The sequence below is a fragment of the Hippopotamus amphibius genome, chromosome 4 (genome assembly GCF_030028045.1).
Source record: "Hippopotamus amphibius kiboko isolate mHipAmp2 chromosome 4, mHipAmp2.hap2, whole genome shotgun sequence".
Taxonomy (NCBI): domain Eukaryota; kingdom Metazoa; phylum Chordata; class Mammalia; order Artiodactyla; family Hippopotamidae; genus Hippopotamus; species Hippopotamus amphibius.
In genome coordinates this window covers 59290994-59303512 of record NC_080189.1, presented here as the reverse complement: position 1 = coordinate 59303512, position 12519 = coordinate 59290994, and the positions used below count along the sequence as shown (strand labels likewise).

The following is a 12519-nucleotide window of genomic DNA, read 5'->3' as shown; positions in this document are numbered from 1 at the left end:
AAAGCAGCCAGGGCAAGATGGAAAAGACTACAAGGCTGTGTTAGGAAGATGTTATCACCACCCTCTGAGCTCAGAGCTTATTTTCTCTACCAGGAAAAAAAAAAATCTCATGTTGGTTCAGCATTCCCCTCATTGTTAGTGAGATTTGAGCTTGTATTCATATTAGATTTTCTCTGAAGCAAAGTGCCAATTTTTTTTAATGATTTTTGCCTGACTCTTTTTTTCCCTTTAATTTGCAAAGACTCTTACAATTTTATAGCTATTAACTCCATGTCATCTATAATGAAGATTTCCCCCCTCATATGTATTATTTATCTATTGGCTTTGTTTGACAATATTGCCTTTAAAAGTTTATAATTTTGGGTGAGTGAAGTGGTCCATCTTTTCTTTCATAATTTCTGATTTTCCATTTGGTTTAAGCCCCTTCTCCCACAAGCCTAGATGATATACGTAGACATAAATTTTCACCAAATATCTTTGTTATTTTTAATATTTTATTATTTAATTCATGTAGAGTTATTTATATATATGATATAATAAAAATGAAGTTTTCCAACTTAATGTTCTTTCAGATAGGCGTTCAGCTATGCCAGAACAATTTGTAAAGCACCCTGTTACTTCTAAATTAGAGTATCTTATGTGTCATGTTGTTAAATTCTCACACACACTAACATCTTTCCCTGGATCTTGTATTTTGTTCTACTGATCAACTGCTATATGAATACAATTTGTTCTGATTATAGAGGACTTACATTACATTAAGATATTTGGGAAAGTAAATCGTTTCACATACTTTTTCATACTTCCCTTAGGTCTGTATTTTTCCATATAAAATTTAGAATTGTATTATGCAATCCCCTCTCCCAATGCAACTCTGACAGCAGTTGTATTTGAAATGCATTAAATTTACATATTAATTTATAGGTCTACAAGATACAGAATAGGGAAGACTTTCCTATACTGAGTCTTCCCATCCAAGAATACAGAATATCTACTTGCTTAGATCTTGTATCTTTAATAGCTTTAGTAGCCACAAAACAATAATGATATATCGCCTAACACCTGTTATAATGATTATCATCAAAAAGATAAGAGATAACAAGTGTTGGGAAGGATGGGGAGGAAAGAGAATTCTTGCGCACTGTTGGTGGGAACGTAAATTGCTGGAGACACTATGGAAAATAGTATGGAGGTTCCTCAAAAGATTAAAAATAACTTGTACTTCCTTTAGTTCTCTTCTAGTTTAACTTTAATTATGAAATGTCGCATATAAATGAGTTTATAAAAACATTTATCTACAATACATTGTGTAGAACAAAAATAAAACAAACATTCATGTACTAACAAAGACAGAGAACATTATCAATACCCCAAAAGCCCACTATGTACCCCTCCCCAAAATCATAACTCTTCCCTTGGTAACCATTATTCTAAATATGGTGTTAACCATTCCTTCCTTTTCTTAATACTACTTTTTAAAGGCACTTATTTCTGTATCTCTAAGCAATATACTGTTTAATTTTTCCTGGCCTTTAAATTTAAATAAATGGAATTGTACTGAATGGCTTCTTCTGTGATTTGCTTCCCACCACCCCTCAATTTCATGTTTGTAAGAATTATAACACACTGCAGCATGGATCTGTGGCTTCTACATTTTTACTGCTCAGTAATATTTTATGGAATAGATATGGTACAATTTATATACCCTTTTCTATCACTGATGAATATGCAGATTGTTCTCATTTTTGCAATTATAAGCAATACAACGTCCCACCAGCCAAATCCAGCTGTCTTTGTATGGGCCATAAGCTAAGAATGGTTTTTACATTTTTAAAAGGATGAAAAGTGAAAGCTTCATTCTTTAATTCTCTTTAACCTCAAATGAAAGTGTCTTTTAATAGGAACAATCATTAGCCAGTCATGTTTAGTGTAATAATTGGTATTTTTTTTTCATCTAAACAATTTTATACTTAATACTTACACAGCTTCCAATTGTTTTTCCCTCACATTTGCTGTTTTGAACAAGCTGTTCTCCTTTTCCTCCCTACTAATTGAGAAGTATGAAGCAGATATGTTCTTTAAGTCCTTATATATTAGCAAATTTACTTCTTTCATCAGGATAGGTAAATACTCTCTGGAATGGATATAGGATTCTTAGCTCATTATCCTTTTTCTTCTCAGTGGTTGGTGAAATTATACATATGCCTCCCCACTCCCAGTGTCAGAAATAAGTCTGAGGCTAGTCTAATAACTTAACCTTTGCAAGTACCTTTGCTTCTTTCTTTGCTTTGATTTTGGCCTGGTATTTTGTAAGATGTTCACTTTATGTTTGAAGATTAGAATTTTCCCAGGCTATGCATGAGTATGGGAATTTTTTTTAAGTTTTCTCACTTGCAACAAATTGGCTAAGACCTTTCAGATATGAGGTTCAGATATTTTTTGAGCTCAGGAAAATTTCTTCTATTTTGTCTAATATGTCCCTTGTCCTGTATTGCCTTTTTCTCTTCTATTACAACTTATATATTGGGTCTGCTTCATGATTTTTCTTGGATTTTTTCCTCTGTCATTTGAGAATTACTTTGGGATATTTCTTATGCTTGACCTTCTAGATCACCAATTTGAGTCTCAACAATAATCATTCTTTCCTCTTCAATTCCTCTATGGAAAATTTTAATCTTAAATATTTTTGTTGTTGTTAATTTGCTTAAGAATGTCTTTTTAAAGCCACACTTGAAAATCTTTATTTGGTTTTTTGTTTGTTTCTTTTTTGTTATACAAGTTGTCATCTGTTTGTTCTGAGATGTGCTATTTTTTTGTTCATTAGGTCCTAGTTCAGTTCCCAGGCGATGATTTATGAGATAAACATAGCAGGCTCTGGTCCTGTAGGTCCCCAGTTACTGTAGCAGGTAGGCTATGATTCCAGGGAGAAATCAGGATGAAGCCCCTCTGCTCCTGTCCTCCCTGCTTTCCTTTAGCCTTCTTCCCTGAGAAATGAAAAAGACTCCACTGCCTTCATTCCAAAAATCCGTCATTTTCTAAAGGTGCAGCACTTCCCATATCTACGGCATTCAGAATCTAACCATGACCACTCTCCCTCCACCAAAAAACCCCAAACAACCAACCTGCCCCAAGCTCTACTTATGGCAGCTCTTTCTGGACTCACCAGCGCTTTGCAGGAGTACCAAGAAAACATAAGACTTCATTCACACCTCCCTACTCCTAGTCACCAACCCAGCCAACTAAAATAGATTGATCTCAGTGGGGAGGGTAATGGAGGAGTTTTCAATCCACCATCTATACAGAATTCATATAAACTATTTTTGAAACTGAATAAATAAAACCCTCCATGAGATTTAAAGCTTTATCCAATCCTTAGGAAAAAAAGACTATACCTAGGGAAAATAAAGTCATTTCTATATTATTAACATAGCAATATAATATTATTAACATTGTATAGCTTATATACCTTTCTCTAGTTCTACTGGGAAAAGTTCCAGCTTTTCTACACGCTTTTCAAGTTCATACTCAGCCGAAGCAGCTACAGGGTCAACTTCATCATTTCTCCTGTCATAGTCTTCATTGGAGTATGTGCTGAAGACCTGTAGTAAAATGTCAACAAAAAGATGAAAATACAGAAAAGACAGCTTTCTTAATTTAAAATAAAAAAACTGCTACATATCCAAAACTATATAAGTTAAAAATTTTGTATGAAGAACAACTGTTCTGTCATAAAAATCAACTGAGATATTAAGAAAAGGAAAACTGAATCAGAACAAAAATAACTTACCAATTTAAAAAATGTACTACTTTTAATAATTTGAGAGACAACATTAGCCACAGAATACATTATATAGTTAGCAATATTTATCACTTTTTATAGAAGCAGAGTTTACTATATTAGCTGTGATAAAACTAAGGTAAAGCATCTTGAGGCTACCTAAGCAAATACCCACACTGAACCCATTTCATGCTATGACCTATACGAGCCCCGACCTTGTAGTGTGTTGGTACTAGAATTATATTTCAAACACAGAGTCACTGAAACTGACTTCTATTCTATACTATACTGGGCTGTGTTAAGTTCTCATTTGTTATCCCTTATTTTACTTGCATGTAGATAGAAATTAAACTCTCATTGAACCTTTTAATGAAATGACTATCAAAATATTGCTCAAGAGCTGCAGAACAAATAGGATATTGGTATCTCTTTCTTCAGACCTAAATCATTCAAAAGACTACTAAATGTGGCCTTCAGATGTAGCTATAAGAAAACTTACTGTTCTTATTTCTGTTGAAATATTTGTTTTATTTGAAAAGTAACTAGAAATAGGTATACAATCCCTCACTTAATACACTAAAGAATATTTAAAAGAAAGGAATGTATGATTCATCAAGTCTAATTAATTTGTAAGATAAAAACTCACACTTTTTTGATTAATTTCAACAATTATGAAGTATCTAGATTGTGCCTGACAAAACTTTGTCACATCCTTCAAAATCTTAAAATCTAGGCGTAGTTTTTTAAAATATATGTATATATAAAGCGATAATAAAAATATCAACAGAAAGCAGGACAGAAGGTCAGAGATGAAAGAAAATAAGTCCATTGCCCATAAAGCTGGTCCTGCTAGTCCAGATGTGCTTTACATTCATATTATTGGAAAACCAGCAACTCTTACATGCTATATATGATAACCTATAAACCAGAAATACATATTGCATATATAGAAACAGATGTAGTGTGGTTCCTAATTCTACATACTTCTCAAAATCGTGTCATTTATAGTTTTGTACCAGAATGGATAACTGTTTCTCTTCCTGACTTTCAACATGTTTTCATAACCTTGTACCATTCACTTGGTCTCTACCACATTTCTCTACCACAGTTTCTGCATCAAAATGAACACTTCTAAACTACGGGGTTTGTACCTTTTAAATTAATATTTTCATAGAATATGCTTCCTATGCCCCTTCCATAGAAACTTCTAATATTTTTCTTAAACTGTCAGGTTTATGACTTTCTCTTAGACAGCCTTTTTGATCTTTCACTCCCCTTATATGTTTTGGTAATCACTTATTCACATTTATTCATTTGTCAAAAATTTACAGAGTACCAACTGTATGCCAGACATTGTGCTAGACAATGAAGAAGGCACAGTTTCAAGTAGCTCATAGCTTAGTAGGGACAGAGAAATCAAAATAAACAGACATAATATATGTGATAACTGGCGTAACAAAGAAATACACTGAGTAATTTTTTTTATTGCCCTGAGAAAGGGAAGAATTTCGTGAAGGAGAAAATATTTGAGTTGAATCCTGAAGAATAAACAAGAATTCATATACTCAAATGAGGAAGAGGTGGAATGTATATTTCAAATACAAGACACTAGAAAAAAATCTATATCTATATCTTTTGGAAAACATCTACAGTTGAGTGGACCACAATGCAGCATGCCTAGGGGAGCAAACTTTAACAACATACAAAAAAAGTTAGTTGGATCTGGAACATACATGTTCTGGAAACTACTGGCAGAGATGACTGGAAATTATTCCATTGATGTTTGCCACTTGTCTGCTTCTACTAATAGGTTCAAGTATATGACTGCTAAACAAGGATTCAAACAATATTCATACTGGAACATAACTCAATTTTGCTACCACACAATGTGTGAATTAAAAAATGTGTGTATACATATGTATATATGTGTATACGTGTGTGTGTGTGTATACACACATATCTGCTATCAAATGTTCTTCCCCAGTCTGGTTTATGAAGTCCATTTGGGAATATCTGGAAATTAAATAAAACAAACAGAAAACTAACTATATGACAACATATTGGAAAATAGTACTTTAAATAATGTTTGAGGCATCTAGCAATCAAATGACCATATCACCATTTAATTCTGTAGAGAAGAAATAATGTAATATACTTTTCATCTTCAGCTTGTTCATAGTCCGGTAAATTATGTGAGCACAAAGGTAAAACCTATAAATACATGAAAAAGAAAAGCCAGAATTCATTATTTGCAAATTAAGCTTTTGTTTACGTGGAGAATCCAAGCGGTTAAACAGAAAAACTACTAGAACTAACAAGAGTTCAATAAAAACAGAATTTTAAAACTACAAAAAAAAAACCGTAATAGCTTTACAAAATATAACAGAAAATATCAAAAATTATAAAATACTCAAGAACTGCTGATTGTAAGTGTGCAAGGATATCCTTATCTATAAAACTTAACTGAAAAATTCAAAAAGCCCTGAATAAGTGTAATGCCATACTATGTTCCTGGATTAAAGTCCTTAATATCGGGGCGGAGTCAAGATGGCGGCATGGGAAGACTCGGAGATTGCGACTCCCCACAAATAGAATAGTTATCGGAGGCCAGCGGGGGACCTGAGACCCAAGCAGGTTGCAGGAAACCCAGAGCAAGCAGGCAGGACCTGGGGAAAGTCAGGGGGGCAGGGAAGGGGAAGCCTGAGGGGACCGGCGCCCCTGAGGGTTGGCTGGGTGAGGGGGGAGGTTCCCGCCTGGAGGGACTGTTGGAGGCTGGGGAGATCGGGGAAACCACGACTGGATTCTCCCGCCCAGGAGGCCAGGAGGCCTACTGAGCGTTCCGGCTGGGGGGCCTGCTGGGCTCCCCAGTGGGGTCCTCCACCCTCCAAGGCACCTTCCAGGCTGCCTGGGTCCTCGGGGTGTGGGAAGGAGGGAGGAGGGACAAGGAGGTGGAGAGGCAGAGAGGAGGGGGTGGGGGCTTTGAGATTGGGGGAGGGGAAGGAAAGAGGGCACTTCGCCTGCCCTCTTGGCTAAGGAGGCCGACTGGGCTCCCGGGCCTGGTCCTTCATTCTCCAGGGCCTCTCCAGCTGCTTAGAACCTAGGGGAGTGGGGGGTGGGGGAGAGGAAGAGAGGAAGACAGGGACCCTACCAGACTGGGAGACCTGGGGAAGTGCCGCAAGCTTATCCTAGCGCAGTTGGCCATGGAAAGCCTGCTGGCTGTCAGAGTCTGGTCTCCGGCCTTTCAGTGCCCCCTGAAGCTGTGAGGGTTCTAGGGGAATAGGAGAGAGGGGGTGAGAAAGAAGAGAACCCAAGGGGGAGGGACCCTCGGAGACTGGAGGACTAGGGGAGGTGCCTAGCATCTCTCCCACCAATCAGGCCCAGGGAGCCCACTGAGTACCTTGACCTGGTCCTTTGCTCCCATGAACAGAGGCATTCCTGGGTCCCTCTGCCTCATTGGGCCTAAGCCCCATTCCCCACCACCCCCAGGGTGTTTTCTAAGTGTAGGCCCTGCCCATTGCCTAACTTCCCCCACCCCCCTGCCCTTGTCTAAGCCCCGTCCCCACAGCCAAGGTTTTTTCTGGCTTTTTTCTTTCTTTCTTTCTTTTTTCTTTTTCTTTTTTTTTCCTCCCACCTCCTCACTAAGGCTATTGCAGTTGTTTTACCTTCCAGTTGTTGCTCCATCTTTTTTCTTTTTTAATTTTTTCTAAAACAGATGTTAGTTTCCTATTATCATATTTTTTTATCTTGCTATTCTTCTGCTGTTCTCCTACTTTTTTTTTTTTTTTTTTTTTTTTTTCATTTTCCCTGCTACACATGGCTTCTGGGATTTTGATACACAAGCCCAGTGTCAGGCCTGAGCTCCTGAGGTGGGAGCTCTGAGTCCAAAACATTGGACTAACAGGGAAACCCAGTTCCCAGGGAACATTCTTTACAGTGAGGTCTCCCAGAGGTTCTCGACTCAACGCCAAGACCCAGCTATACTCAACAGCCTACAAACTCCAGTGCTTGAAACCTCAGACCAAACACCCAGTGGGACAGGAACACAATCCGACCCATCCAAAGTGGGGGGAAAATGAGACGACCAAAAAATATGTCACAGATGAAGGAACAAGGTAAAAATACACAAGACCAAATAAATGAAGAGGAAATAGGAAAATTGCCTGAAAAAGAATTCAGAGTAATGATAGTAAAGATGATCCAAAATCTTGAAAACAAAATAGAGAAAATACAAGAAACAGTTAATAAGGACTCAGAAGAACTGAAGAGCAAACAAACAGTAATAGATAACAAAATAACCAAAATTAAAAATACTCTAGATGGTATAAACAGCAGAATAACTGAGGCAGAAGAACGAATAAGTGAGTTGGAAGATAGAATGGGGGCAATAACTGCCACAGAGTAGGAAAAAGAAAAAAATAAAAAGAATGGAAGACAGTCTCAGAGACTTTGGTGACAACATTAAGTGCACCAACATTCGAATCACAGGCATCCCAGAAGAAGAAGAAAAAAACAAAGGGTCTGAGAAAATATTTGAAGAGGTTATAGTGGAAAACTTCCCCAACATGGGAAAGGAAATAATTATTCAAGTCCAAGAAGCACAGAGAGTCCCATACAGAATAAACACAAGGAGTAACACTCCAAGGCACATATTAATCAAACTAATGAAAATTAAACACAAAGAAAAAATATTAAGAGCTGCAAGAGAAAAGCAACAATAACATATAAGGGAAAACACATAAGGATAACAGCTGATCTTTCTGCAGAAACTCTGCAGGCCAGAAGGGAGTGGCAGGATATACTGAACTTCCTGAGAGAAAAAAACCTACAGCTAAGATGACTCTACCCAGCAAGAATCTCATTCAGAGTCGATGCAGAAACCAAAAGCTTTACAGACAAGCAAAAGTTAAGAGAATTCAGCACCACCAAACCAGCCTTACAACAATTGCTAAAGGAATTTTTCTAAGCAGGAAACACAAGAGAAAGAAAAGACCTACAAAAACAAAGCCAAAACAATTAAGAAAACGGTAATAGGAACACACATGTCAATAATCACCTTAAGTATAAATGGATTAAATGCTCCAACCAAAAGACACAGACTGGCTGAATGGATACAAAAACAAGACCCTTCTATATGCTGTCTACAAGAAACCCACTTCAGACCAAGGGACACATATAGACTGAAAGTAAGGGGGTGGAAAAAGATACTCCATGCAAATGGAAGTCAAAAGAGAGCTGGAGTAGCAATACTCATATCAGACCAATTAGACTTTAAAGTAAAGACTATTACAAGAGACAAGGAAGGACACTACATAATGATCAAGCAATCCATCCAAGAAGAAGATATAACAATTGTAAAACTCTATGCACCCAACATAGGAGCACCTCAATACATAAGGCAAATGCTAACAGCCATAAAAGGGGACGTCGACAGGAATACAATAGTAGTGGGAGACTTGAATACCCCACTTACATTAATGGACAGATCATCCAAACAGAAAATAAAGAAGGACACACAGGCTTTAAATGACACATTAGACCATCTCAACCTAATTGATATTGATAGGACATTCCATCCAAAAACGACAGAATACACTTTCTTCTCAAGTGCACACGGAACATTCTCCAGGATAGATCACATCTTGGGTCACAAATCAAGCCTCGGTAAATTCAAAAAAACTGAAATCATATCAAGCATCTTCTCTGACCACAATGCCATGAGATTAGATATCAATTACAGGAAAAAAACTGTAAAAAATACAAACACATGGAGACTAAACAATACACTATTAAATCAACCAAGAAATCACTAAAGAATCAAAGAAGAAATTAAAAAATATCTAGAAATAAATGACAATGAAAACACAACAATCCAAAACCTATGGGATGCAGCAAAAGCAGTTCTAAGAGGGAAGTTTATAGCAATACAGTCGTATCTCAAGAAACAAGAAAAATATCGGGCAAACAACCTAACCTTACACCTAAAACAATTAGAGAAAGAAGAACAAAGAAACCCCAAAGTGAGCAGAAGGAAAGAAATAAAGATCAGAGCAGAAATAAATGAAAAAGAAAGGAAGGAAACAATAGCAAAGATCAATAAAACTAAAAGCTGGTTCTTTGAGAAGATAAACAAAATTGATAAACCATTAGCCAAACTTATCAGGAAAAAAAGGGAGAAGATGCAAATCAACAGAATTAGAAACGAAAAAGGAGAAGTAACAACAGACACCACAGAAATACAAAAGATCATGAGAGACTACTGCAAGCAACTATATGCCCATAAATTGGATAACCTGGAAGAAATGGATAAATTCTTAGAAAAGCACAATTTTCCAAGACTGAAGCAGGAAGAAATAGAACATATGAACAGACCAATCACAAGCACTGAAATTGAGACTGTGATTAAAAATCTCCCAACAAACAAAAGCCCAGGGCCAGATTACTTCACAGGCGAATTCTATCAAACTTTTTTGAGAAGAGCTAACACCTGTCCTTCTCAAACTCTTCCAAAATATTGCAGAAGAAGGAACACTTCCAAAGTCATTCTATGAGGCCACCATCACCCTGATACCAAAACCAGGCAAAGATGGCACAAAAAAAGAAAATTATAGGCCAATATCACAGATGAATATAGATGCAAAAATCCTCAACAAAATACTAGCGAACAGAATCCAACAGCACATTAAAAAAATCATACACCATGATCAAGTGGGGTTTATCCCTGGGATGCAAGGATTCTTCAATATACACAAACCAATCAATGTGATACATCATATCAACAAATTGAAGAATAAAAACCATATGATAATCTCAATAGATGCAGAAAAAGCTTTTGACAAAATTCAACATCCATTTATGATAAAAACCCTTCAGAAAATCGGCATAGAAGGAAATTACCTCAACATAATAACAGCCATATATGAGAAACCAAAAGCCAACATCATTCTCAATGGGGAAAAACTGAAAGCATTCCCTCTAAGAACAGGAACAAGACAAGGGTGTCCACTCTCACCATTATTATTCAATATAGTTTTGGAAGTTTTAGCCACAGCAATCAAAGAAGAAAATGAAATTAAAGGAATCCAAATTGGAAAAGAAGAATTAAAAATGTCACTCTTTGCAGATGACATGATATTATTCATAGAAAACCCTAAAGACTCTACCAGAAAACTGCTAGCACTAATTCATGAGTTTAGTAAAGTAGCAGGATACAAAATTAATGCACAGAAATCACTTGCATTCCTATACACTAACAACGAAAGAGCAGAAAGAGAAATTAAGGAAACACTCCCATTTACCATTGCAACCAAAAGAATAAAATACCTAGGAATAAACCTGCCTAAAGAGGCAAAGACCTGTATGCAGAGAAGTATAAGACACTGATGAAAGAAATCAAAGATGATACAAACAGATGGAGGGACATACCATGTTCTTGGATTGGAAGAATCAACTTTGTGAAAATGACTGTACTACCCAAAGCAATTTACAGATTCAACACAATCCCTATCAAATTACCAATGGCATTTTTCACAGAACTAGAACAAGAAATCTTACAATTTGTATGGAAATGCAAAAGGCCCCGAATAGCCAAAGCAATCTTGAGAAGGAAAGATGGAGTTGGTGGAATTAGGCATCCTGACTTCAAACTATATTCTAAGGCCACAGTGATCAAGACAGTATGGTACTGGCACAAAAACAGAAAGGGAGATCAATGAAACAGAATAGAGAACTCAGAGGTAAACCCAAGTACATATGGGCACCTTATCTTTGACAAAGGAGGCATGAATATACAAAGGAAAAAAGACAGCCTCTTCAATAAGTGGTGCTGGGAAAATTGGACAGCAACATGTAAAAGAATGAAATTAGAACACTTCCTAACACCATGCACAAAAATAAACTCAAAATGGATTAAAGACCTACATGTAAGGCCAGACACTAGAGGAAAACATAGGCAGAACACTCTGACATACATCAAAGCAAGATCCTTTGTGACCCACCTCCTAGAATCATGGAAATAAAATCAAGAATAAACAAATGGGACCTCATGAAACTTAAAAGCTTTTGCACAGCGAAAGAAACCATAAAGAAGACAAGAAGACAACCCTCAGAATGGGAGAAAATACTTGCCAGCGAAGCAACGGACAAAGGATTAATCTCCTAAATATACAAGCAGCTCATGCAGCTTATTACAAAAAAAAGCAAATAACCCAATCCACAAATGGATGGAAGACCTAAATAGACATTTCTCCAAAGAAGACCTATAGTTGGCCAACAAACACATGAAAAGATGCTCAACATCACTCATCATCAGAGAAATGCAAGTCAAAGCCACAATGAGGTATCACCTCACACCAGTCAGGATGGCCATCATCAAAACATCTAGAAACAACAAATGTTGTCGAGGGTGTGGAGAAAAGGGAACTCTCCTGCACTGTTGGTGGGAATGTAAGCTGGTACAGCCACTATGGAAAACAGTTTGGAGATTCCTTAAAAAACTAAAAATGGAACTACCATATGACCCAGTAATCCCACTCCTGGGCATATACCCAGAGAAAACCATAATCCAAAAAGAAACATGTATCATAATGTTCACTGCAGCACTATTTACAATAGCCAGGACATGGAAGCACCCTAAATGCCCATCAACAGATGAATGGATAAAGGAGATGTGGCACATATATACAATGGAATATGACTCAGCCATAAAAAGGAATGAAATTGAACTATATGTAATGAGGTGGATA

The 12519-nt window shown here is 36.9% G+C and overlaps 1 protein-coding gene across 1 annotated transcript in view; it reads right to left on the bottom strand.

Moving 5' to 3' along the window:
- PPP1R9A (protein phosphatase 1 regulatory subunit 9A) overlaps positions 1 to 12519 on the bottom strand; it is a 296085-nt gene that overhangs the window by 121809 nt on the left and 161757 nt on the right. Inside the window, 1 exon segment of the mRNA XM_057731848.1 lies at positions 3467 to 3599. Within this exon segment, the coding sequence (XP_057587831.1) occupies positions 3467 to 3599 (133 nt within the window).